At 49.5% G+C, this 27,411-nt stretch overlaps 1 protein-coding gene across 1 annotated transcript in view; it reads left to right on the forward strand.

Annotated features, from left to right (window-relative positions):
- Positions 1-27,411, forward strand: part of PIK3C2B (phosphatidylinositol-4-phosphate 3-kinase catalytic subunit type 2 beta) — a 397,956-nt gene that overhangs the window by 283,705 nt on the left and 86,840 nt on the right. Inside the window, exons 15-19 of the mRNA XM_086923460.1 lie at positions 3,025-3,167; positions 24,475-24,663; positions 25,264-25,357; positions 25,849-25,943; positions 26,879-27,059. Of these exons, the coding sequence (XP_086779586.1) occupies positions 3,025-3,167; positions 24,475-24,663; positions 25,264-25,357; positions 25,849-25,943; positions 26,879-27,059 (702 nt within the window). The remainder of the gene's footprint in view (positions 1-3,024; positions 3,168-24,474; positions 24,664-25,263; positions 25,358-25,848; positions 25,944-26,878; positions 27,060-27,411) is intronic.

Raw genomic sequence — 27,411 nt, forward strand, 5'->3', positions numbered from 1 at the left:
TGTGGTGTGCCATAGGCGATCTGTTACTATCCAGAGGCTGCGGGTACCTATGGACTCCACTAATACTGTGAAGAGCCCTTTCTATACAAGCACTTCTATAGGAGCCTCTAGAGTATAGTGAAGCTCCTCTGTCGCCCCATGAGGAGTTCTTTGCTCTGGTACGAAATGAATCTCTTAGGTAGCTGCACTGGAATTTTGATTTTTCTTCCACATAATTATGGATTTTCTGCATTTACCACATCATCTATTGTCCTCTACACAATCTGCATATTTTAACAGTTTTTTTTCTAGCTCAAACAGATGAAAAGTTACTAAAACGCAGTAAAATGCCCTTCACAAAGTTGGATTGACCACCTTGCTGTTGCTTATTGCTTCATTTGGGTGTTACACTGATGCTGATGAGGTGAACCTTTTCCCAGGCAAAGTTAACATAGAAAAATGACAAAATAATAAAGTAATACAAACATTTTAAAAACACAGCATTACACTGCAATTTTTTACCCTTTAATGCCACTTAATTTAGTCAACCCTTCAGCATTTTCTGGTCCTCCCCAGCCGCATAATTTCTGTGACCTTGTCCTTAGGTTATCCGAGCTAGCAGAGGCGGTTCTGCAGCTGTCCTCTGAGGCCCGAACCAAACTAACTGAATTCCTGACTCTCAGACTGATGTAGAACAGGCATTTAGCCAGTTCAGGGTGGAAACTGGGACCAGTTCTGACTCCTGGCAGTTTTGATGAAGAGTTGAATATTGACTTTTTCTGAATGACTCTTTTTAGGTCTCGTGGCGTTGAACCGCACGAAGCGCGGTCTCGCCAGAGACCTATTGTTAGGGATTCTTCTTTCCAGGGGAGGGGACAGGAGCTGGCCGCGCGCTCAGAATTGAGCGGGCCACGCGCACACGAATGCGCTCGCTGTGGCCAGCTCCTGTCTCCTCTCCTGGAAAGCTCCAACACGACACACGCATGCGCATACACAGAGACACACACACACACGAGCGCCCATGCACGCACACATACATACAGAGAACCCCTGCCACCCCTGCCGTCGCACACATACACACACACTCGCACACACAGACACACGCGCACACATCCCCCTCAAACCCCACTCACCAGGTTCTTCTCGCGTGTCCCTCGGCAGCCAGCGCGTTATTCTGGGCAACAGGCGGGGGCCGCGGGGCTCTCCACGAGCACTGGAGCCCTGCTAGCTGAGACGCAAATCTTCCGGCGGGCACAGGAGCATGGCGGGGTAGGCTCCCGTCTGCTTCCTGTATTTGTCCGGCCCCGTCCCAGTCCCAACAAAGGTTGCCTGGCTCCTGTTGAAGCCGAGCTGCTGCAGTGAGCTTGCTTGTTGTTTGTTTCTTGTTTTTGATGTTGCAGTTACACATTTGCTGCAAAATGAGGTACTGCTGCCGCTAAACTTAACAGGCTGTCCTCACCTATTTTTATTTTGTTTAACTGGCGACATCTTAAAGCTGTTGCGTGTGTGAAAAGAGTGGATCTAAACAAATTATGCTTCCCTGATGCCATGCGTTCGTAGCTTTTATTGTTTATGGTAAATATACGACAAACCCTTTCCTTGACAAAGAGCATTTGCAATTAGAGCTGCTCTAATATTTGTAAAATTAAAACAACGCTGTATTAATGGGTTTTGATTAAACGGATGACCCCCCATGTTCGTATTTTTCAGGGAGCTAACATTAATAGGACACCCCATCTTAAAACTGAGAGGGAGATTCCTAAATGGCAACCTGCACTCACTTAGATGAATATATATAATGCACGTAGCATTGGAGAGATGAGATCTGTCGACGTGACAAATGCGTTTTAGGCAGCCTTATATACAGTTTGTTATATTACATTTGTTTGAAGCAAACGCAGTTTAGATCTGTAATTACAAGTTCGCGAATCCTGGAACATTTGCCAGCGATCACTAATGGGAACTTTTCATACATACCAGTGTTACACTGTTCATGATTATATATCATGGCGTTGTTCGTAACTTTGCATATATAGCGAACCTCCAGCAAAATATAGTATACAAACAATGCTAACACTTTTTGTAACATGACTGTTTGTGTATTATTTGAAAAACAATAAAACAGATTTAAACAAAAACAGGTTTGCCATAGGAGCAGGGGGCAATACCCACCCATGAAGTATTTCCTGGCAAGCTCAATAGTTAATATCATTTATTAGCAAAAATGAAAAGGGCCTAATAACAGATCTTGAGTGTAATACAATCAGGGTCGAGAGATAAGCATAAAGGAATACATAAGTAACACTTTCGGTAAAATAGTCTTGTTGTAGGCCCCAGAAGTGCATCATCAGAGCTGTGTGAATAGTAACTGTGTCAGCCTTGTGCCTGAGGTGCATCATCAGAGCTGTGTGAATAATAACAGCTGTGAGCCTGTGCGTGAGGTGCATCACTTATTGGCCTCTCTTGGAGTATCAAGGGAGGCTAAAAAATACAGGCACTTTCTGGAGGAGTCAGCCCCATGCGTGAGGTGCATCATCAGAGCTGTGTGAATAATAACTGCGTCAGCCCTGTGCGTGAGGTGCATCATCAAAGCTGTGTGAATAATAACAGCTGTGAGCCAGTGCCGGAGGTGCATCATCAGAGGTGTGTGAATAATAACACCGCTGTGAGCCCGTGCGTGAGGTGCATCATCTGAGCTGTGTGAATAATAACATCTGTGAGCCCGTGCGTGAGGTGCATCATCAGAGCTGTGTGAATAATAACATCTGTGAGCCAGTGCCGGAGGTGCATCATCAGAGCTATGTGAATAATAACTGCGTCAGCCCCGTGCGTGAGGTGCATCATCCACATTTCTCAGGTTATCCAAATTCCTGCACTCTCTACCACACTGCTTTCACGAACAGCATACTCTTGCACACACTCTCACTGCTCACCAATTTAAAGTTTGCTAAAAAATGTATGCAACGCATTGTCATACACAATGCCAATAACTCAAACTTTAATGCTGTTATTGCATTGTAACTGCTTCTTTTGGTTTTATCTCAGATCGACTTTCCAAGCTCAGCCTTCGATGTGAAGTTCACACGGCCACAAAGTACAGAATTCAGTCCTGTGTACGAGTTCAAAAGCCTCAGCGAGGATGACCAGCGGAAGCTCAGAGATGTGATGAGGAAGAAGTCACTCTACTGGTAAGTGATGGCTCGATGGAATGGAACATCTGATGACACTCACCTAAACAAAGCTGCAGACAACAGCTTACCATGAGACAATACAAACCGTCAAATCGAATATGACAGACATGTCAAACCACATTCAAACAAAGCAGACTTCTTAGAGAACAGCACACCAACACAAGCCAGGGACACTACTCTTGTGTAACTAGGTGTCTAACACGTGTGAATGGCTACACAGAAGCAAAGCAGAGCACCTAGAGATGGTTTGTTCTGTATGTTCTCTGACACGCAAGTGTCCTTGCTTGGTCTAAGAAATGTTAGCAATTCAACACTGTGGCAAATCAATACAAGCAGCACACTGGAATATTGTATCACTGCAGTGACCTATCTTCCAAAGATGCCCTCACAGTGGGAGCTGCTGTTTATCCCGTGCATCAGATTGGGAGGTGTCCTCACTACTGCACATCACACTTGGAGCTGCCCTTAATACAATAAGATCAAAGTGGGAGGGGGTTGTCCCTCCTGCAGAGACATCACTGAACACTGCTCTTTTCAGCTTCTGTCACTGCTGTGACATCACACTGGGAGCCTGTCCCTCCTGCAGTGACATCACTGGGCACTGTTCCTCTCAGCTTCTGTCACTGCTGTGACATCACACTGGGAGCCTGTCCCTCCTGCAGTAACACCAGTGGGCACTGCTCCTTTCAGATACTGCAAGATCATACTGGGAGAATGTTCCTCTTGCTGAGACATCACTGGGTGCTGCTCCTTTCAGCTGCTGTCTCTGCTGTGACATCACACTTGGAGCTGTCCCTTCTGCAGTGACATCACTGGGCACTGCTCATTTCGGCTGCTGTGCCATTACACTTGGAGCTGTCCCTCTTGCTGAGACATCAGTGGGCACTGTTCCTCTCAGCTACGGTCACTGCTGTGACATCACACTGGGAGCCTGTCCCTCCTGCAGTGACATCACTGCGCTGCTCCTTTCAGCTGGTATAACTGCTGTGACATCACACTGGGAGCCTGTCCCTCCTGCTGAGACATCACTGGGCACTGCTCCTTTCAGCTGCTATCACTGCTGTGAGATCACACTGAGAGCTGTCCCTCCTGCTGAGACATCACTGGGCACTGCTCCTTTCAGCTGCTGTCACTGCTGTGCATGCAGTAAGGTCAAATGGGAAGGAGCTGTCCCTCCTGCTGTGACATCACTGGGCACTGCTCCATTCAGCTACTGAGAGATCACACTGGGAGAATGTTCCTCTTGCTGGGACATCACTGGGTGCTGTTCCTTTTAGCTGCTGTCTCTGCTATGATATCACACTTGGAGCTGTCCCTCCTGCTGAGACATCACTGGGCAATGTTCCTCTCAGCTGCAGTCACTGCTGTGACGTCACACTGAGAGCTGTCCCTCCAGCTGAGACATCACTGGGCACTGCTCCTTTCAGCTGCTGTTACTGCTGTGACATCACACTGAGCGCATGTCCCTTCTGCAGAGACATCACTGGGCACTGCTCCTTTCAGCTGCTGTGACATCACACTGGGAGCTGTCCCTCTTGCTGAGACCTCACTGGGCACTGCTCCTTTTAGCTGCTGTCACTCCTGTGCATGCAGTAAGGTCAAATGGGAAGGAGCTGTCCCTCCTGCTGTGACATCACTGGGCACTGCTCCTTTCAGCTACTGAGAGATCACACTGGGAGAATGTTCCTCTTGCTGACACATCACTGGGTGCTGCTCCTTTCAGCTGCTGTTACTGCTGTGACATCACACTGGGAGCCGTCCCTCTTGCTGTGACATCACTGGGCACTGCCCCATTCAGCTACTGAGAGATCACTCTGGGAGAATGTTCCTCTTGCTGGGACATCACTGGGTGCTGTTCCTTTCAGCTGCTGTCTCTGCTGTGATATCACACTTGGAGCTGTCCCTCCTGCTGAGACATCACTGGGCACTGCTCTTTTCAGCTGCTGTTACTGCTGTGACATCACACTGAGCGCATGTCCCTTCTGCAGTGACATCACTGGGCACTGCTCCTTTCAGCTGCTGTGACATCACACTGGGAGCTGTCCCTCTTGCTGAGACATCACTGGGCACTGCTCCTTTCAGCTGCTGTCACTGCTGTGCATGCAGTAAGGTCAAATGGGAAGGAGCTGTCCCTCCTGCTGTGACATCACTGGGCACTGCTCCTTTCAGCTACTGAGAGATCACACTAGGAGAATGTTCCTCTTGCTGACACATCACTGGGTGCTGCTCCTTTCAGCTGCTGTTACTGCCGTGACATCAAACTGGGAACCGTCCCTCCTGCTGAGACATCACTGGACACTGCTACTTTCAGCTGCTGTAACATCACACTGAGCGTATGTCCCTTCTGCTGAGACATCACTGGGCACTGCTCCTTTCAGCTGCTGTGACATCACACTGGGAGCCGTCCCTCCTGCAGTGATATCACTGGGCACTGCTGTGAGATCACACTTAGAGCTGTCCCTCCTGCTGAGACATCACTGGGCACTGTTCCTTTCAGCTGCTGTGACATCTCACTGAGCGCATGTCCCTTCTGCTGAGACCTCACTGGGCACTGCTCCTTTCAGCTGCTGTCACTGCTGTGCATGCAGTAAGGTCAAATGGGAAGGAGCTGTCCCTCCTGCTGTGACATCACTGGGCACTGCTCCTTTCAGCTACTGAGAGATCACACTGGGAGAATGTTCCTCTTGCTAAGACATCACGGGGTGCTGCTCCTTTCAGCTGCTGTTACTGCTGTGAGATCACACTGAGAGCTGTCCCTCCTGCTGAGACATCACTGGGCACTGTTCCTTTCAACTGCTGTGACATCACACTGAGCGCAGGTCCCTTCTGCAGTGACATCACTGGGCACTGCTCCTTTCAGCTGCTGTCACTGCTGTGCATGCAGTAAGGTCAAATGGGAAGAAGCTGTCCCTCCTGCTGAGACATCACTGAGCACTGCTCCTTTGAGCTGCTGTGACATCACACTGAGCGCATGTCCCTTCTGCTGAGACATCACTGGGCACTGCTCCTTTCAGCTGCTGTGACATCACACTGGGAGCCGTCCCTCCTGCAGTGATATCACTGTGCACTGCTGTGAGATCACACTGAGAGCTGTCCCTCCTGCTGAGACATCACTGGGCACTGTTCCTTTCAGCTGCTGTGACATCTCACTGAGCGCATGTCCCTTCTGCTGAGACCTCACTGGGCACTGCTCCTTTCAGCTGCTGTCACTGCTGTGCATGCAGTAAGGTCAAATGGGAAGGAGCTGTCCCTCCTGCTGAGACATCACTGGGCACTGCTCCTTTCAGCTACTGAGAGATCACACTGGGAGAATGTTCCTCCTGCTGAGACATCACTGGGTACTCTTCCTTTCAGCTGCTATCTCTGCTGTGACATCACACTGGGAGCTGTCCCTCCTGCATGTACATCTCTGGGCAGTGCTCCTTTCAGCTACTGAGAGATCACACTGGGAGAATGTTCCTCTTGCTGAGACATCACTGGGTACTCTTCCTTTCAGCTGCTATCTCTGCTGTGACATCACACTTGGAGCTGTCCCTCCTGCATGTACATCTCTGGGCAGTGCTCCTTTCAGCTACTGAGAGATCACACTGGGAGAATGTTCCTCTTGCTGAGACATCACTAGGTGCTGTTCCTTTCAGCTGCTATCTCTGCTGTGACATCACACTGGGAGCTGTCCCTTATGCAGTGACATCTCTGGGCACTGCACCTTTCGGCTGCTATCACTGCTGTGGGATCACACTGAGAGCTGTCCCTCCTGCTGAGACATTACTGGGCACTGCTCCTTTCAGCTGCTGTCACTGCTGTGCATGCAGTAAGGTCAAATGGGAAGGAGCTGTCCCTCCTGCTGAGACATCACTGAGCACTGCTCCTTTGAGCTGCTGTGACATCACACTGAGCGCATGTCCCTTCTGCTGAGACATCACTGGGCACTGCTCCTTTCAGCTGCTGTGACATCACACTGGGAGCCGTCCCTCCTGCCGTGATATCACTGTGCACTGCTGTGAGATCACACTGAGAGCTGTCCCTCCTGCATGTACATCTCTGGGCAGTGCTCCTTTCAGCTACTGAGAGATCACACTGGGAGAATGTTCCTCTTGCTGAGACATCACTGGGTACTCTTCCTTTCAGCTGCTATCTCTGCTGTGACATCACACTTGGAGCTGTCCCTCCTGCATGTACATCTCTGGGCAGTGCTCCTTTCAGCTACTGAGAGATCACACTGGGAGAATGTTCCTCTTGCTGAGACATCACTAGGTGCTGTTCCTTTCAGCTGCTGTCTCTGCTGTGCATGCAGTAAGGTCAAATGGGAAGGAGCTGTCCCTCCTGCTGAGACATCACTGGGCACTGCTCCTTTCAGCTACTGAGAGATCACACTGGGAGAATGTTCCTCCTGCTGAGACATCACTGGGTACTCTTCCTTTCAGCTGCTGTCTCTGCTGTGACATCACACTTGGAGCTGTCCCTCCTGCATGTACATCTCTGGGCAGTGCTCCTTTCAGCTACTGAGAGATCACACTGGGAGAATGTTCCTCTTGCTGAGACATCACTAGGTGCTGTTCCTTTCAGCTGCTATCTCTGCTGTGACATCACACTGGGAGCTGTCCCTTATGCAGTGACATCTCTGGGCACTGCACCTTTCGGCTGCTATCACTGCTGTGGGATCACACTGAGAGCTGTCCCTCCTGCTGAGACATTACTGGGCACTGCTCCTTTCAGCTGCTGTTACTGCTGTGACATCACACTGAGCGCATGTCCCTTCTGCAGTGACATCACTGGGCACTGCTCCTTTCAGCTGCTGTGACATCACACTGGGAGCTGTCCCTCTTGCTGAGACCGCACTGGGCACTGCTCCTTTCAGCTGCTGTCACTGCTGTGCATGCAGTAAGGTCAAATGGGAAGGAGCTGTCCCTCCTGCTGAGACATCACTGGGCACTGCTCCTTTCAGCTGCTGTTACTGCTGTGACATCACACTGAGCGCATGTCCCTTCTGCAGTGACATCACTGGGCACTGCTCCTTTCAGCTGCTGTGACATCACACTGGGAGCCGTCCCTCTTGCTGAGACCGCACTGGGCACTGCTCCTTTTAGCTGCTGTCACTCCTGTGCATGCAGTAAGGTCAAATGGGAAGGAGCTGTCCCTCCTGCTGAGACATCACTGGGCACTGCTCCTTTCAGCTGCTGTTACTGCTGTGACATCACACTGAGCGCATGTCCCTTCTGCAGTGACATCACTGGGCACTGCTCCTTTCAGCTGCTGTGACATCACACTGGGAGCCGTCCCTCTTGCTGAGACCGCACTGGGCACTGCTCCTTTTAGCTGCTGTCACTCCTGTGCATGCAGTAAGGTCAAATGGGAAGGAGCTGTCCCTCCTGCTGAGACATCACTGGGCACTGCTCCCTTCAGCTGCTGTGAGATCACACTGGGAGAATGTTCCTCTTGCTGAGACATCACTGGGTGCTGTTCCTTTCAGCTGCTGTCTCTGCTGTGACATCACAGTTGGAGCTGTCCCTCCTGCTGAGACATCACTGGGCACTGTTCCTCTCAGCTGCGGTCACTGCTGTGACGTCACACTTGGTGTTAATATGGCTGGAGTGATCTCATACTCAGAGTTGCTGTCCGTGCTGTGAGATTGCGCTGGGAGCTGTCATGCTGAAGTGACATTACACTGTGAGCTGCCGATACTTGTGTGACAGAGTGCTGGGACCTGCCATTGCTGGGGTGGCGACACTGTAGGAGCTGCTCTAACTCGGGGGAGGGAGAGAGACACAATGCCTGGACTTCATAATGTCTCTCTACAGAAGGAGCTCAGCTCACAGAGAGTACCTTGGAGAATGACTGGGTGTGCCAGTGTCCATGCACCGCGGGCATCAGGCAGGCCCTGCGGATGGCCTGATACCTGCGGAGAGGGAGGAGGATAACATGGACACGGAAAAGCTTCCCAGGTAACGCCATACTGCAGGTCTTCTTAACCAGGACTGTGTACAATGCAGCGTCAATCGATTATTCGATTCTGTTCTAAAAATGGTGGAATAGGAATACCACCTGTAAACCAGAATATTTACAGCAGCTGTATTGCATTGTAATAAGGTGATGGACCGGGGGCCTTACCCCGTTGGCTGTTTACAGATTGGTTTGCGCTTTGTAAATAATTCCTTTTCTCTTTATCTCCGTTTTTTGGCCTCAAGTCTCTACTTCTCAAATCCTTCTCCTCTTGGGCAATATTTAACTCTCGGAATATGGGGGGCAGGTTTTTCAAAAGAAGCCTAGCAAATCAATGTTCTTATCCTATCTTAACAAGGTTTTATAGAGCGCTCGCACACCCGAAGGTTTCATGGCGCTAACCGACAGAAGTCTGAAGCTACAGTTAGGAGACTATCATGGGGAATTAAGCCAAGGCCTGGACAAACAGCTAAGTTTTTAGGAGCCTCCTAAATGGGAGGAGGGTAGTACAAGAGCGAATTTCCATGGGGAGGGAGTTCCATAGCTTTAAAGCAAGAGTGGCAAACTTGCGGCCTCCCTTGAGTAAGGACTTATAGCGAGGGACAGTCAGAAGGATTTGGGAAGCGGAACGAAGGCTGCGCGACGGGATGTATCTGGACAGAAGATCCTGAATAAACTTCGGACTACGAGCGTGTAAGGACTTAAAAGTTATGCACGCCGATTTGAAGGTAAAGCGGTGTGTAATCGGGAGCCAATGAAGTTGCCTCAAAAGAGGTCTGGCTGACTGGTATCGCTTGAGACGATATAGAAGTGTAGCCGCCTGATTTTGGGCCATCTGCAGGCGTTTACTAAGTGTAACAGGGAGACCCAGATAGATGGCGTTGGCGTAGTCTAGATGTGACAACACCAAGGCCATTACCACCTGGGTCAAAGCTGATTGAGTAAGCACCCGGCTGATCTTTTTGTATTTTCCGAAGCTGGAAAAAACAAGTGGACACGACTGAATTTACTTGTGGTTTTAATGAGAGCTCACTATCAGTGAGCACCCCCAAACTTTTAACCGAGTTAGACGATGTTGAAGCATATAGTGACACGCCACACGTAGAGATTTAAAATCCTGTAGGAGACTGTAAGGCTACTGTTTGCAATAAGAACGAATTCTACATATGAAAGAGTAGTCGGCAGAAATTACTTGCCCATGGGCACAGCATGGCATGAAAGCCATGTAGCTGGCAAAGTGTTGCCCAAAAGCAGATTTAGAACTTTTCACCAACTGATCTATCGGACCCTTCAGAACAAGTTGGCGACCTGCACAGCACGGCATTGAAGCTATGCAAGTGACTAAAAGTACAGTACCCCCAGACAAGGTAATGGGAAGCCAGGCGCCCCAGTGAGGTGAAATGAACACCAGCGTTCTGAGTACATATCCGCCTGTACACACAAGTCATGACCGAGAGCAACACACATATCAGACTCCTAGCAGTATGAACCATCACCTCCGTATGTACAGACATCCGTTAGCAACCCCAGTGGCTCGATGCTTCCTTCGCTCCAATCCCTGGTAACCCCAGTGCGCACAGACTCCGACAGCACCAGGGACCATACCATGGGCCGCATGCGCACCACAGCGGCCGATAATGTATCATTCTGCGCTGGGCAGTCGAGCAGACCTCCAAAAGAATGTTTGATCGGATATGTCCCGGAGCGAACTTTCTTTTATCAGACCTTTCTCCCAAGGGTCAATGTGGAGGGCGTGCTTCTTCTGTATGAAGAGTAGATTCGGCTACGACACCCTGGCTGTTTATTTCTCTGATGTTATCACTATTGTTATAGATGGTTCTCTAAAATAATTAGACAAGCAGCAAAAGTTGGTAATTAATTCCTGTGATACACAAGTATTTTACTGCTGGTTTAGCAACACCTCAATCCCTGCATAAGTAAATTGAGCCAGGAGTTCGTGATAACATAAATATAATTCTTAATCTGTATTGCAGCCTACTCTCTGCAGCAGTGCACCTGTCCTCTTTATTGTGGCTTCCTGAGACCCGTTCTGCCGTTGATTAAACGTGCTGGGAATAACAAATGTCAATGGTCACTAGTAGTCAGGCTGCCCCCTAGTGATCATATCTCTTACCTGTTCACTTGTAGCGTCTGTTGGCATCAGCAGGGCGCTATTCTGTTCCTTAACTGTGACTTACTGGCCTGCTGCGCTCTTGCGTTGACTCGCTATTGCCTTTCTGATTGCTTTTCTGATTTTACCTTTTTAAAACATATATTTGCATTCGCTTCATCCGCGCTGCGCGAGTACAGGACGCAGGCGCCTTTGACCTTGTAGATACATTGGGAACTTTAGGTAGAGCTTACCTGCACTATAAATTGTTGGACACCCGCACTTTGCGGGACAGAGGGATATTTAGGGCGTGCTGGGTCCGCTTCGCGCCGTTTTGGCCGCCATATTGGGTTTGGGTTTCCAGGAGGTGACAATTCCTAGGCGCCATCTTGGCTGAGGGGCCAGCGGCTTGCCCTCACAGGACTTCCGCGATCTACGGTACTTAAGATGGACACCTCCCAAGCGCGCAGCGTAGGCGCGCAGCGTAGGCGCGACGTAGGCGCGCCGGATGTGCGCCAGAGGTAAGCCCGTTTGCGCCCGTTAGCGCAAAGGTTGCGCCGGGCGCCGGGAATGCTGCCTCTTTGTCTCTTACTCATTTAACTTATTCGAGAGATGAGCTCATAAGTTTGGACCCCCGTTCTATACCAAGCCGCCAGCCTCACACCTTTGCTAGGCGTCGGGAGCCTCTGTCCTGTGGCTTGCTTAACGTTCGATCCCTCAGCAAGCATCACGTGGAAATTGCACTACTCATTGAGTCTTATGAGTTAGACGTGCTTTTCATGACAGAGACATGGACCAGAGCAGATAGTGCAGTGGAATTGGGCCTGGCCTGTCACCCTGGCTATAAAATCAGGCACAACCCTTGTGTAAGGACCAGAGGAGGTGGTGTAGGTTTCATTTTTAGGGAAGCATTGGATATCTCCCAGCTGGAGACTAAGGAAATCCCGGGTTGTGAACTAATGGGCTTCTCCTTAAAAGGACAAGGAGGCGTCCTGTATTCTGGGATGCTGTGCTATAGACCCCCGGCCAATGCTCTGTCAGCCGTGCCTGAGCTGGTAGATCTGATTTACGATCTTTCCAACACCCATGCCAGGACTATGGTTCTGGGAGATTTTAATCTGTGGCCGGATGGGCCTACAGACCCAGCTTGGTCCAGGCCTGTTGCAATATCCATCTGCAGCAGCTGGTACTCTCCCAGACTCATTCAAAGTGTCACGCCCTAGATTTGATCTTTGCACATGCTAGTCGGGTGACTGTACGGAACATCATTCCTCAATGCTGGACGGACCATGCTCTTGTCCACTTCTCTCTTCTACTCCCTGTCGATACACCGAAGAGTGGCAGTACAGGAGCTACTACTAAGCTTGGTAGGCAATGGTCAAGGCTCCTGAAACAGTCGAGCCTGCCAACTCTGCTTTCAGAGGGTTTTACCTTAGGAGGCAGTGTGGAGGTGAGTTAAGAGATCCTTAGCCAGCACATTTCTGACTCATTGACTGAACTGGCCCATTTGCGGAAAACCAGGGACAGGGCCAAACGTGCCATGCCTTGGTTTTCAAAGGAGCTTCTCCAGCTGAAACTCCAGTGTAAACGGGCGGAGCGTGCCTGGAGGAAACAGTATCTTGAGTCAGATAAAGCTCTCTTTAAACAGGCATTGACGGTCTATAAAGTGCAGATTACGTGTGCCAAGGCCAGATATCTCGAGGAGACGCTATTGCTAGCAGTGAACAAATCTCAGGCCTTGTTTAGGATCGTTAAGGATCTTTCTGGTCCTGCCTGTGCTACTAATGACATTCCGGCCTCTCAATCGCTATGCAACTCTCTGGCAAAGGCCTTCGAGGACAAGATTGCTTCTATCTTGAGCAATCTGGGTACTCCGGCCATCTCTGATCCCCAGTCTATCCCTAATTCTGTACTGGTAACCACCCCCAGGACTCCGGAGGTGGATGGAAGGCAAGGTCGGCTGAACTGTTTCCCCCTTCCGTCCTTAGAGGATTTTTGCTCATTGGCCGACGGGGTCTCTTCGGGCTCTCCCCTTGACCCGTTACCACATACGTTTTGGAAACTGTTCCATGAGGAGCTCTTCCCTCCCCTTCATGCCATCTGTTGTCAGTCCCTCAGTACCGCTCGGGTTCCGGATTGTTGGAAGTTGGCCGTGGTATCTCCGCTTCTGAAGAAGGATACGCTGGATCCTTCCTGTTCAGCGAACTACAGGCCCATTTCATTGCTTCCTTTTCCAATTAAGATCTTGGAGAAGCTGGCCACTAAACATCTGTCCAGCTTCATAGCGACTAACACCTGCCTGGACGTGGCTCAGTTTGGCTTTAGGCCAGCCCACCGTACTGAGTCCGCACTGGTGAACGTTTTGGATGACCTTCGTTCGCGTGTCTACCTTGGTCGAGCAGCCTTTCTAGTGCTGCTCGACATGTCAACCGCGTTCGATACGGTCAGCCATGCCATTCTGGTCAGGAGACTAGAGGAAATTGGGGTGTCCGGCCTGGTTCTGGACTGGTTGGTCTCTTATCTCGGTAATAGACACCAGGTGGTAGCCTTGCCGCCCTATCGATCTGACATCAAAAAAGTGGGGCAGGGCGTACCCTAAGGGTCGGCCATTAGCCCTATTTTATTTAATCTGTATCTCGTACCCTGGTTAGGCTGATTAAGTCCTTCGGCATCGCGGTCATCAACTATGCCGATGGCACGCAACTTATCTTCTCTTTTGAGGGTAGGGATGCTGTGTCTCAGGAGACCTTCCACCGCTGTATGACAGCTACCGCGTATTGGTTGAGTCAAAACTCCCTGCAATTTAACAGCTCAAAAACTGAGGTACTGCACTGTTCAATGGATCGCACCCCTCGGCTTCTGCCACTGGATTTTTGGCCTTCTTCCTCCCAGGGCACTGTTTTGGCGGCAGATTGTTAGAAATCTGGGTGTGATGTTTGGCTCTAACTTACAGTTAGACACGTTTGTGAACAAAACTGTGGCTACTTGTATGATGCTGCTCCGCACATTGCGGAAGATCCTTTCCTTGCTCCCGGCTCATGCCAGACCAGAGGTAGTGCGTAGTATCATCTTAAGCAGGCTTGATTACTGCAACGCGCTACTTCTGGGTGCGCCAGTTACCCTGGTGGGTAAACTACAGCGAGTACAGAATATGGCTGCTAAGCTGGCTCTTTCTCGACGGCGTTCTGATTCCTCTTCTTTGGCGCTCATGGACCATCATTGGTTGCCAATCCTCCAGCGCATTGATTTTAAAGCATTATGTTTAGTATTTAGGGCTCTTCATGGTCAGGGGCCGTTTCCGCTGCAGGCGATGTTTTCCTGGTATACGCCTACTAGATCTCTTCGTTCCTCGTCAGCCTGCCTGGTGGTAATCAAAGATTTTGAGGACTCGGATGGGCGAACGCTCCTTTAGATTTAACCGCAGCTAAATTGTGGAATTCCTTACCCCTGCCTCTGAGAAGTATGGGGGACCTTTCCTCCTTTAAAAAAGGATTAAAAACATACCTCTTTCCTAGGATAGTGTAAAGATTGTAGTAGTGTAACATCGCGTATGGTCGGCCAAAAGTCAAAAGCGCCAGGATACTCTTTGGGTGACAATTTCTGTGCTATATAAATATGCCATACAATACAATACAACTAGCACAGCGATGTGGCACAAAGGGTGCCCAAGTGCCCATGTGATAGAGACGAAGCAGCCAGTACGAGGATTTGCTGCCATCTAGAGGCCACATTTGGCAGTGATGTCCAAAATGTTTGTCGAGGATATATTGCATGGGTACTCAATTCAATAAAACTTTTTTCGATCTAGTTAAATTACATAGATCATAAAAGTATACCGTTTTAAAAAGAAGCAGTTTAAACATCCGTTTTTCGAATCAATACAAACTTATGATAAAAGGAAGCCTTTGTGACTCTACCAAAATAGACTTCAAGTAACTCTGGGCACATGATTTAATTATACAGCTAATCTCAACCTGCCTTCTTCCATTTAATAAAAACATAAAACACATTTAAAAAGGATAACCTATTCAAGGTTAAACAAGTAAATAAAAAAAATGCAATATTTGTATCTATATTGTTAAAAACTCAGACCTAAGAAACATGATTAACTTTCCTCTTTACAATGAGACTTCATGGGAGACAATTAATTAAAACTGACAATTTTCCTTTGGGTACACGCAAACATTTCCCCAGGAGCCACAGAGGATGGCCTTTGGCATGCCCGTCGGCTGTATTGATGCCTGCAGGTTGAGTGTCGGGGTGGTGTAAGGTGGATGGTTGGGGAAAAGCATGTGCATGGTTCGGAAAACAAACTAAGACTTCACATGGCTTCTGCCAAGCACACTCTAACCTCATGTGTCAAGATTTAATGGCATGCATTACGTTTTGAAGTAACGTGTTATATTCTTATCTAGTGGCTTAATTTCACAATGTGAAACCAGAAAAGCAAGGATCAATCCCGGCTGCCCCACTCGACCAAATTGTGTGATCCTAGGCAAATGTTTTATTTAAATTTGCCTCTTTCTCTTGTTACCACATATGAGAGCACTTTGAAATACATGAATTCAGGATATGTGCTGTAAAAAACAGTCTCTTGTTTTTTACTTCATAAACTATAATGCTGTTTCAATTATACTAACAACTTGGGCCACACAGGGGTTGCACCTGAGAAAAGACTTGCCTCTTTATTCTCTAATGGCTTTGTTGTCAGGATGGGCACAGCATGAATTTTTTTCTAAGTTCATGTTTGGAAATGGTAACTTCTAATCAATGCCTGTACTAGGGCGAAACGTGTCTGCATGTTAATGAAATACACTTTTTTGAAGTTAGAAGAGTTTCTCATATTTTTACCTAATTAGTACTAGATGTCTTTGAAAAGGAAGGTGTTTCTAAAGATACGTTGTGCAGGACAACATTTTTTGCTTTCCTCCTGTTACTTTAGTTGGGGGTTAAAGAAATGCTTTCCTGTTAAACAACTTTCTGAAAGTTTATCCTCTGTCAAATAAACAGCAGCCCACTGCTACTGTTCACCAGGTGTTCACATATAAAGGTGTGGAGGTCCGCATGTGGCCCCCTAGCCTGGCTTTGAGTATTTCAGTGTTATTTGAAACGCGATCAACCTGCTCCTTGCTTTTGTTAAATATCAGGCTACAGTTCCCAATGACATTTGTGGTACCAATAAGAAGAACATCATATTGGACATTATAAACTTTGAGATAAATGCTTACCTTTCATGTCTCTGTACTGTTCATTCATCTCACGAGAGCATGTGAATCTACAGCACTATGAACTCCAAACAGATGAGTACAGGGTAAGAAACATTTTCAATTCCTTAGTGGCACAATGGAATCATTACATTGGAATCGGAGACGCTGAGAATATTATAGATGTTGGTTGCTTAGAAACAAAACTGTACCTGGAGATTGAGGCACTTTAAACCACTTGATTCCTTCTGAAATTTGAAGTGCTGGAATAGTTGGAATAGAGTGGCTGAATCTGCTGACCTGAACTCCGCTATGCATGAACATACGCGTGAGGTATTCATGCTCGACTTAAATTCAAGCAGAAAATCTGTGCGCCATCCCTCAGAAAGGGGTTGACGAGTACCTGCAAATTGGCTGCTGTGTCACAGAACTGGGGCAGGAGTCGAGGAGGCTGGAGGCTGAACATTGCAGTGTTCTGAAGGCAGAGAGGTAGGCTTCCACCTGCCTTAGTTCACCTCAAGAACTAGATGCCCAGTGGCTCCGGTGCCCAAGGAAATGCTCTGTACCGGAGATTTTGTCCCAGTCCAACCCCAGTAGTGTCATTAAAAAGAGATCTCTCTTTTGGAAATGACTTTATAATGTCCACGCTCCTCAGAGAGAGGGAGGACGAAGAACTCGTTGTATCCAGGTGCCTGGAGGAAGAGGGAAGAGCTGAGCTCCTTACAAGTGAACGGTTGTTGCAGTACATGCTTCCATGGGTGCAGCCCCTCACTCTACCAATAAATCCTACTTTTATGTGACCTACCAGGTTGTGAATCTTGTGCATCAGGCTCAGACTGATCGGCTTTGTCACTGCATGCTCTTATCACAGTTCATATTTGTAAAAGTAGCTCGGCCCTCAGAATGGAAGCTGACTTAGGAGCACTGTTTTGACCTCTGAAAATACACACCAATTAGTTGACCCGGGGTTAGATCTTGTTATTGTGAATGCAAATCGAGAATTTACTCCAGACAGTGCTGATTGGATCCACGTCATATCAAACCTTTGTGGAAGACATTAGGGGGAATGGGAGACATTTGCCAAGGCGCCTCCGGGCTGGGGGGCTCTGCCCTTATGGAAGAACACCAGTCCCTGCCCGAGGGGGAGGGGCTGGTGGCAGCAGCGAAAGACGCCACCGGCACCAGCCTACGACGCGCATGGGCATTAGTCAGCCAGGCACGAGGGACTTTTAAACACTTCCGGGTCAGGGAAACCAGTTTGCACCAGACTCCGCCCCTTTAAAAGGAACTATGCTGGCCTTTGGCATAAGGTCATGTTTGGTGGGGCATTTACGATCCTTAGAAAGCATCCCCCCTTTTTAATGGGGATAAGTTGGGGGCAGCGGTCTCTCAAGGCCCTCCAGGGGGTGCTTACGACAAGTCGGCTAGAGGGTGTGCGGAAGGTGGGTGGGTAGATGCTTCCAACAGGCCATTATGGCCAATCCCCGCACTGGCGTGTCTGTGCCAAGCTAGCAGCACAGCCCCTTGGGGTGGTATTTGAGGGCGTAGGGGGTGACGGAGGTAAAAATTGATACTTTATTATGATGTGCTGTGTGTAAATAAATACAGCCGGGGTTGTTACGACCCCTAACCCACAAAGATCCTGAAGGTGTTTGCGTGTAATTTGTGCCACAAGGGGGATGATAGTTGGTAAATCCCACAAGGGGGGGGGGGGGGGGCATGCGGTTCACAGAGGTGGGTGGTCAATGGCCTGCCACCAAGTCAAGGTGTTGGGGCTCCTCAATACCTGCCCATAGGCCAAGGCGCCCCCAGCCTCTGGTGCACCCCACCTGTGGCTGGCTGCTGGTCCTTGCCTGAGGGGGAGGGGCTGGTGGGGGCGTTAAATGTTGCCACCTACAACATACCTGGGCATTGGTTTGTTTTAAACCCTTCCGGGTGGGGGAACCAGTTCGCACCAGCCCCCACCCCTTTAAAAGGGGCAACAGAACAGTCTCTTTCACCGCTCCGATGCCGAGAAGCTGCCGGCTGCTCCATTGGGGCTGGATTTAATCCCTTTTTAGGTCGAGCTGGAATTGCATCCGAAGGATGCTCCAGTTTGACAACTTTAGTGAGCCGTGTCGGGGGAATTAGGGACAGGAGGGTGCCACGCGCTTCTCTTGTGCTGGATTTGACTGCGTGCACGCGCACGTCGGCTCCGTCCACATTCCCAGCAAGTCAGCCTAATGCGCGTGCATGCACACAGACACACACACACGTGCGCACACGCACTTACACTTACACACACACACACAGGCACACACGCGCACGCACTTCCTGGGAACTCATTGCCCAACACACCCGGAACCCATGGTCACCCTTCACCGAGGCAGAGAGGCGCTGCCACTTACAAACCCTACCGGTGAACAGACCAGTCACGACAGCCTTGCCTGCTCCGGGCCTACCCACGAGCACCCCGAAGGGGCTGACAGGAGGACCCTCCACCCCCCACACCCTGGAAACTACCAGAGAGCCCCATGCCTCCCCCCGAGCCCAGCTCCAGGACCTGACCGATTGTCCCCACTGCCGTCCCGGCCCCCACACTCACCTCAGTGCCCTCGGCGGACCCTCGGCTCTGTCCTCCCCAAAGGCTGCTCCGCCCGGACACGGGTGAAAAGAACGACAGGGCTGCGAGCTCCGGCACAGGCTCAACGTGCCTGCGCATACTAACAGCTCCGCGCGCTCGCTGCGCCTGCGCACAGCAACAGTGCCTCTGCCCGGCATGAACTAAAGAAGGGACTGAGGAAGCAGTAGCCCTGACAAATAGTAGTGTTGTTATGCAGATGACGAAAGCCATATTTCACAGCATATTTTCAGTATTTGAGCTTTTCCTGTGAAATATATATATGTTTTTAATACCAAAGCATTATGTCCAATAAAAGCACCCAAATAGAGTGTGTGCTCGTTTTTTGTACTGTTTCATTTTCGTTTTCTCTCTCCCTCTCGCTCCAGCGGGCAGTCAGTTCCAGGCACAAGGAGACCGCCAGTAGTCAAGAATGAGGGGTGTGTCTCTCCTACTGGGAGGGCCCTGCCTCTGGTGCAGTGAAACTGAGGCCAGCAGCGGTCTGTATTTGGTCGTATAATTGCCAGGGCGAGGAACAGTCATTTCCCACAATTACTCACCCCTTCGGTGGCTTTGAAGGACAACTCGGTATTGACAGGGGGTGATGTCGGGTGAACTCTTAATAAAACAGAAAATGAGTCATGCCGTTAAAAGCTTGCCATTATGCAAATGGTTCAGGCATTTTTCTAAAGAATATAAAATTCACTTGCGGAAAAAACAGAAACGATTTTACATGATTTACATCCAGGTGCACCCACCTTTACTATAGACCGAGAAGAGTTCCGAAGGACGTGATTAAGAAACAATTCACAATAGGCGGCTGTGTTACACTCACCCAGCTCAATGCTGCTGCTTGTTTTATCGACCCCAGAAGGATGGAGGGTCCAGTAAAGCCCCCCCCTCCTCCCCCCAGTAATGTCTTCATTTACACCCAAGTGTCAGCAGCTCATGCTTTTAACATATCTATCTAGTGACCTAATTTTTTGGACGGTGACTGTCAGGACAGAGTTTACAACCCATGCTCACGGCTGTAAAAGAAGGAATGCCTGAAAATAACCATTGAAGAGATGGGGGTCAGTGGTACCGGATGATTTGTTCACAGATTGAAAACTTTATTGTACCATGTTGGGTATTCTCGCTCATTTTGGATTGACACACTGGAACTTCTTTCTGTCACAGTCGGTTTAAAGTGTCTATTGCACTCGGTAGTAAACTTCCGGTTTTGATCACTATTTACTTCCAGAGTATTATTTTATCAATCTTTTCACACCGCGAAGACTGAGCACGCTCAATTCTGAGTTTTTAACTGGTACGGATTCACTCTCGTTACTGCATGGAACTGTGGTCACTTCAGAAAGCTGCACGTGTGCGCGTTTGTTTTACGTGGGCTTTCTATTGTTTTAATCCCCATTGAACTCATGCACTAGTTCGTCTAATTCCTGTTCGTTGATTTGATCACAGGCACAAATTTAAACTTTCATTGCATGGAACTGCGGTCACTTTGGTGGGATGCACGTCTGCTCGCCAGTTTTACTTGTTCAATGATCACCGAACACGTGAATCATTTCATTCTTTGTCTTATATTTGTTCATTTTTTAACGTGTCTACAGCATCGCTTAATTATTCGGCACTGCTGGTTAAAACACCCAACAAGCAACTTTCCGTTGTTCCAAGCATGTTTAAACCATACTGCACATTTATATTCTTTTTGACCTTATTTACTCTGTTTTTATTTTTGAGCACTGAGCACACCGCTTTCATTTCGTTCATTTTTTTTGTGCCTTTCTGCCCCCTGTTAGACTCGTTTTTTGTGCCCTTCTGCCCTCTGTTAGACTCGTTTTTTGTGCCTTTCTGTCCACTGCATCACCACATCATCACTCAGCGCTACCCCAGCATCACTCAGCACCACCACATTATCACTCAGCACCACCACATTATCACTCAGCACCACCACATTATCACTCAGCGCCACCCCAGCATCACTCAGCGCCACCCCAGCATCACTCAGCACCACCCCAGCATCACTCAGCGCCACCCCAGCATCACTCAGCGCCACCCCAGCATCACTCAGCACCACCACAGCATCACTCAGCGCCACCCCAGCATCACTCAGCGCCACCCCAGCATCACTCAGCGCCACCCCAGCATCACTCAGCGCCACCCCAGCATCACTCAGCGCCACCCCAGCATCACTCAGCGCCACCCCAGCATCACTCAGCGCCACCCCAGCATCACTCAGCGCCACCCCAGCATCACTCAGCACCACCACATTATCACTCAGCACCACCCCATTATCACCCAGCACCACTCAGCAGCACCACTCAGCACCACCACAGCACCTCACGGCACCACCACAGCACCACTCAGCCCCACTCAGCACCACCACAGCACCACTCAGCACCACCACAGCACCACCCAGCGCCACCCCAGCATCACTCAGCACCACCCCAGCATCACTCAGCACCACCCCAGCATCACTCAGCGCCACCCCAGCATCACTCAGCACCACCCCAGCCTCACTCAGCGCCACCCCAGCATCACTCAGCGCCACCCCAGCATCACTCAGCGCCACCCCAGCATCACTCAGCGCCACCCCAGCATCACTCAGCGCCACCCCAGCATCACTCAGCGCCACCCCAGCATCACTCAGTGCCACCCCAGCATCACTCAGCACCACCACATTATCACTCAGCGCCACCCCAGCATCACTCAGCACCACCACATTATCACTCCGCACCACCACAGCACCACCCCATTATCACCCAGCACCACACAGCACCACCACACGGCACCACCACAGCACCACTCAGCCCCACACAGCACCACCACAGCACCACTCAGCCCCACCCCAGCATCACTCAGCGCCACCCCAGCATCACTCAGCGCCACCCCACCATCACTCAGCGCCACCCCACCATCACTCAGCGCCACCCCAGCATCATTCAGCGCCACCCCAGCATCACTCAGCACCACCACATTATCACTCAGCACCACCACAGCACCACTCCATTATCACCCAGCATCACTCAGCGCCACCCCAGCATCACTCAGCGCCACCCCAGCATCACTCAGCGCCACCCCAGCATCACTCAGCGCCACCCCAGCATCACTCAGCGCCACCCCAGCATCACTCAGCGCCACCCCAGCATCACTCAGCGCCACCCCAGCATCACTCAGCGCCACCCCAGCATCACTCAGCGCCACCCCATTATCATTCAGCACCACCACAGCACCACCCCATTATCACCCAGCACCACTCAGCACCACCACGGCACCACTCAGCACCAGAACAGCACCACTCAGCACCACCACGGCACCACTCAGCACCAGAACAGCACCACTCAGCCCCACTCAGCACCACCACAGCACCACTCAGCACCACCACAGCACCACTCAGCGCCACCCCAGCATCACTCAGCGCCACCCCAGCATCACTCAGCGCCACCCCAGCATCACTCAGCGCCACCCCAGCATCACTCAGCGCCACCCCAGCATCACTCAGCGCCACCCCAGCATCACTCAGCGCCACCCCAGCATCACTCAGCGCCACCCCAGCATCACTCAGCGCCACCCCAGCATCACTCAGCGCCACCCCAGCATCACTCAGCGCCACTCCAGCATCACTCAGCACCACCCCAGCATCACTCAGCACCACAACAGCATCATTCAGCACCAGAACAGCACCACTCAGCACCACCACAGCACCACCACTCAGCACCACCACAGCACCACTCAGCACCACCACAGCACCACTCAGCACCACCACAGCACCACTCAGCACCACTCAGCAGCACTACAGCATTATTCAGCACCACCACAGAATCACTCAGCGCCACCACAGCACCACTCAGCGCCACCGCAGCATCATTCAGCGCCACCGCAGCACCACTCAGCACCACCACAGCACCACCACAGCACCACTCAGCACCACTACAGCACCACTCAGCACAACCACAGCACCACTCAGCACCACCACATTATCACTCAGCACTGCCACATTATCACTCAGCACCACCACAATATCACTCAGCACCATCACAGCACCACTCAGCACCACCACAGCACCACCACAGCACCACTCAGCACCACCACAGCACCACCACAGCACCACTACAGCACCACTCAGCACAACCACAGCACCACTCAGCACCACCACATTATCACTCAGCACTGCCACATTATCACTCAGCACCACCACATTATCACTCAGCACCACCACAGCACCACTCGGCACCACCACAGCATCACTCAGCACCACCTCAGCACCACCACAGCACCACTCAGCACCACTCAGCACCACCACAGCATCACTCAGCGCAACCCCAGGTTATAGGTGTCACATTTGCGAAAGTTATAACTATTGGCATTGTAAATGACAAAGCTATTAATTTAGCTATTTTCAAAACCAACACATAAATAAAAAAATTGTCATTTACAAGACCAATGGCTCAAACTTTCCTAGTGCGAGACCTATTACATTGCAAATGCTTGTTAGTCCCGCCCACCATCCCCTGGGGCAACAGATTATTGTGGATGAATGTTTGGTGTCCGGTTGCAGTGTCTCTAGGTGTTTTCTTTTGCTTTTCAGCTATCAAGAGCTGGAGACATGTTGTTCTACTGTTCGTTGCACTCTCATTAATGATTAACCTCTTCTAGCAGTTGATCAGTATTTGTTGTATTTATGATAGTACCTTGTTCTGAGGTAAGGTCATGATTGGTAGGGCATTTACGGTCCTTAGAAGGCCTTTTTAATGTGAATAGGTGGAGGACAGCGGTCTCTCAGTGCCCTCCAGGGGGTGCGTACGGCAAGTCGTATAGAGGATATGGGAGTGGGGGAGTTCACGCTACCAACAGGCCTTTGCAGTGAATCCCCAAACAGGCGCATCCATGCCAAGCTAGCAGTACAGCCCGTTGGGGGTGGTATTTGAGGGTGTAGGGGGTGCCCGAGGTAGGTAACCTTGTGGGCAGATATGCCCCCCTGCGCAAGATCACTCCTGTGGGACTGCCCAGGTAGTTGGACCGGTCATGATCTTAAGCGTAGGCTCAATGCATGATACGAAGGAACAATGTGTAGTTAGGCTTTGGAATAGCTATGTTAAGGTTAGCCATCCAAAAATGTTTAAAAAATAGTGTATGGAGTGTTAAGGGGGTATTTCTGTGTATTAATGTAAAAATTGATACTTTATTATGATGTGCTGTGTGTAAATAAATATGGCCAGGGTTGTTACGACCCCTAACTCCAAAAGTTTCTGAAGATGTTTGTGAGTAATCTGTACAACAAGGGGGTATGATGGTGGTAAAGCCCACAGGGGATTGGCAGGGGGGTTGGGGCTGGAACTCGGCAATACCTGCTCGTATGTAACTTGAAAACTAAACAAATGGGGAGTGCTGTCAATCTCAAATGTAAAGACCCAGTGGCAATCACCTTTTATTTGATGTTTGATGTCGTAGGCTCACGGAAACAGACCGTAAACGCCTGTGGGAGAAGAGGTATTATTGCCACTCAGACACCAGCTCTCTACCTCTGGTGCTGGCGAGCGCCCCCAGCTGGGAATGGGCCTGTCTGCCCGACATCTACGCCCTGCTGAACCAATGGACGCACATGAACCACCAGGATGCATTGGGCCTGCTGCATGCCACGTAAGTTGCAACCGTACTTAGCCTCGGTTTGCTGAGGGCTACCTTCGTACAGTGCATGTCGGAGTGTGATGGGTATGCTGAAACTACAGTATGCCTATGAGTGTGATGGGCATGCTGAAGGTACAGTGCATGCATGAGTGTGATGGGGATGCTGAAAGTACAGTGCATGTACGAGTACGAGTGTGAGTGTGATGGGCATTTGAAAGTACAGTGCGAGTGTGATGGGGATGCTGAAAGTACCGTGTGTGCAGGAGTGTGATGGGTGAGCTGAAAGTACAGTGAGTGTAGGAGTGTGAGTGTGATGGGCATACTGAAAATACAGTGCATGCAGGAGTGTGATGGGTGAGCCTAAAGTACAGTGAGTGCAGGAGTGTGATGGGTATGCTAAAAGTACAGTGCATGCAGGAGTGTGATTGGTGAGCTGAAAGTACAGAGTGTAGGAGTGTGAGTGTGATGGGCATGCTGAAAGTTCAGGGTGTGCATGAGTGAGAGTGTGATGGGGATGCTGAAAGTACAGTGCGGGTATGAGAGTGAGTGTGATGGGGATGCTGAAAGTACATTACCAGTTGGACCAGCAATGATCTCCTGTCACTCTTGCAGATTTCCAGATCAGGAGGTGAGGCGCACAGCTGTGGAGTGGATAGACTCCATATCCGATGCAGAACTCCTGGATTATTTACCACAGCTTGTGCAGGTAAATGGGTTTCACTGCATCACAGTTGTTCTCTGTTCCTCTCTGTCGCACTATCACATTCTGTCCATATGGTTTCTCTTTTCCCACCATCACATCTCACTTGCTCGTGCTTTTATTCCCCTGTGACCTCTCCCTTCAGTTCTGAACTTTGTGTATTACTTCCCAGGGTCCTTTTGATTCATCTACTTTTTGTTTCTGACCCTAATTGCATTAATTTGTCAGTGTTTCATTGGTCCATATTCTTCCTGTTTTTTTTTCTTCATCCGTCACATCATCTTCCTTCCTCTTGCGTCCTTCCTCCCCCTCATTTGGTTGCTCCTTTGCTCGTTCACCTGATTTGTTTTTGCAGTGTTTTCTTCTCTTTATTTAACTATATTCCCAGCTCTACTACGTTGCATTCCTCAATCTTTTCCTGTGACTTCCTTTTCCTACCCTCACTACTTTGCTCTATTGCACCGAATCTAAGTCTGATATGCGCTGTCATCCCTCAGGCCTTGAAGTATGAATGTTACCTGGATAGCCCCTTAGTCCGCTTCCTGATGAAACGCGCCATTTGTGACCTGCGCATTAGTCACTACTTCTTCTGGTAAGCACTCCAACACCACAAAGGACAATGAACATTTCACCGACACTGTTTTCAACCGTTGATTGAACTTCATAAAGTATGCAAAGTTTTGTAATTTCCCAAAACTTCACTTATGGCAGAATGTTCTTACACTGAAAGTTTTTTGCAAAAGGTATGCATGCTTGGTGATTTTTTTCTTTTGCACAGAGTTTGTAGAATGAAAAGCTCCAACATCTGGACTCTTGGATTGCTATGCACCCCAGACGTAAAGCAAACAAATGTTGGTTTGCATTTGTTTCACAATCTTAGAGAGACTTGCCATCTAAAACACATGAACTCCAACAACTACTACCTATGGAATTGTCCAGTACAATTGTAATCAATTTCGAGATTAAAATAAATCCCTTGTTGTATTATCGGCTTCAATGCCATATGGGCATCGTAGTTCATTTTCTCATTCGCTGTCATCGGTCCTTAGCCTGGACATGTTGTCCTTGTTTTTTTGTTTAGGATACCATCATGAACTTGTCTTGTATGCTATGCCAGATTATATGTTCCATCAGAAGTCCAGGTTACATTATTACTCTTGAATGGGGACATCTTTGTAGTCTGGGTCAGCACTTTTGTTCATCTTCATTGCCATCGTTTATAAAATGTCATTGGTGTTGCGGTTAAATCTCTTGTTTTTTGGTATCTGTGTATGCTGGATGGGATATCATTGGTTTCCAGATTACGTTTTTAGTCCTTGAATACTCTCAAGCTTGGATGTTGTGTACTTTGTCCCCAGAACAGGGAATTTTGTTCTTTGACCTCCTCAGTTTCTTAGATGAGGTATGAGTTCTGGTACTTATACCACAATGTTTTTCAGTTGTTGTGTCCCTTATAACCACACAAATGCCCTTGGATGGAATATTTACTCTGATGGGTTGAACCCCTTGTAATCCCTCTTCCTCTAGGCTGCTGAAGGATGGTTTGAAAGACTCCCAGTTTAGCATCCGATACCAGTACCTCCTCGCTGCCTTGCTCTGCTGCTGTGGGAAGGGTCTTCGGGAAGAGTTTGACCGGCAGTGTTGGCTTGTCAACTGCTTGTCCAAATTGGCCCAGAAGGTCCGGGAGGCCAATCCGTCCTCTCGCCAGGTAGGTTGCACACCTTCATTTTCTCTTCATGTTGTCTCTGGTGGGGATGCGGAACCTCGAAAAGGCCAGAAGAGCACTGCCCTAGAGGATCTAGACAGATCTGCGCATCAACCTTTGTAGTTCAGTTGGAGAGTTGAGTATTGCACATCTGAGGGGACAACTGCTCCTTCGGATAGAAAGCAAAGGTAAGGAAAGCAACCACTGGAATAAGATGAGATGTTTTTTAATGTCAGTTCTAAGTGGTGCTGGAGATGAAGAATAGACATGGTGGAGAGGTGCTCGATGTGGAACTGGTTGCGGTGGAATTGCGTCCTGGCACTCTGATTAACACACTTCTGCCTTTCTTTTGTAG

The sequence above is a fragment of the Lissotriton vulgaris genome, chromosome 5 (assembly GCF_964263255.1).
Source record: "Lissotriton vulgaris chromosome 5, aLisVul1.2, whole genome shotgun sequence".
Lineage (NCBI taxonomy): Eukaryota > Metazoa > Chordata > Amphibia > Caudata > Salamandridae > Lissotriton > Lissotriton vulgaris.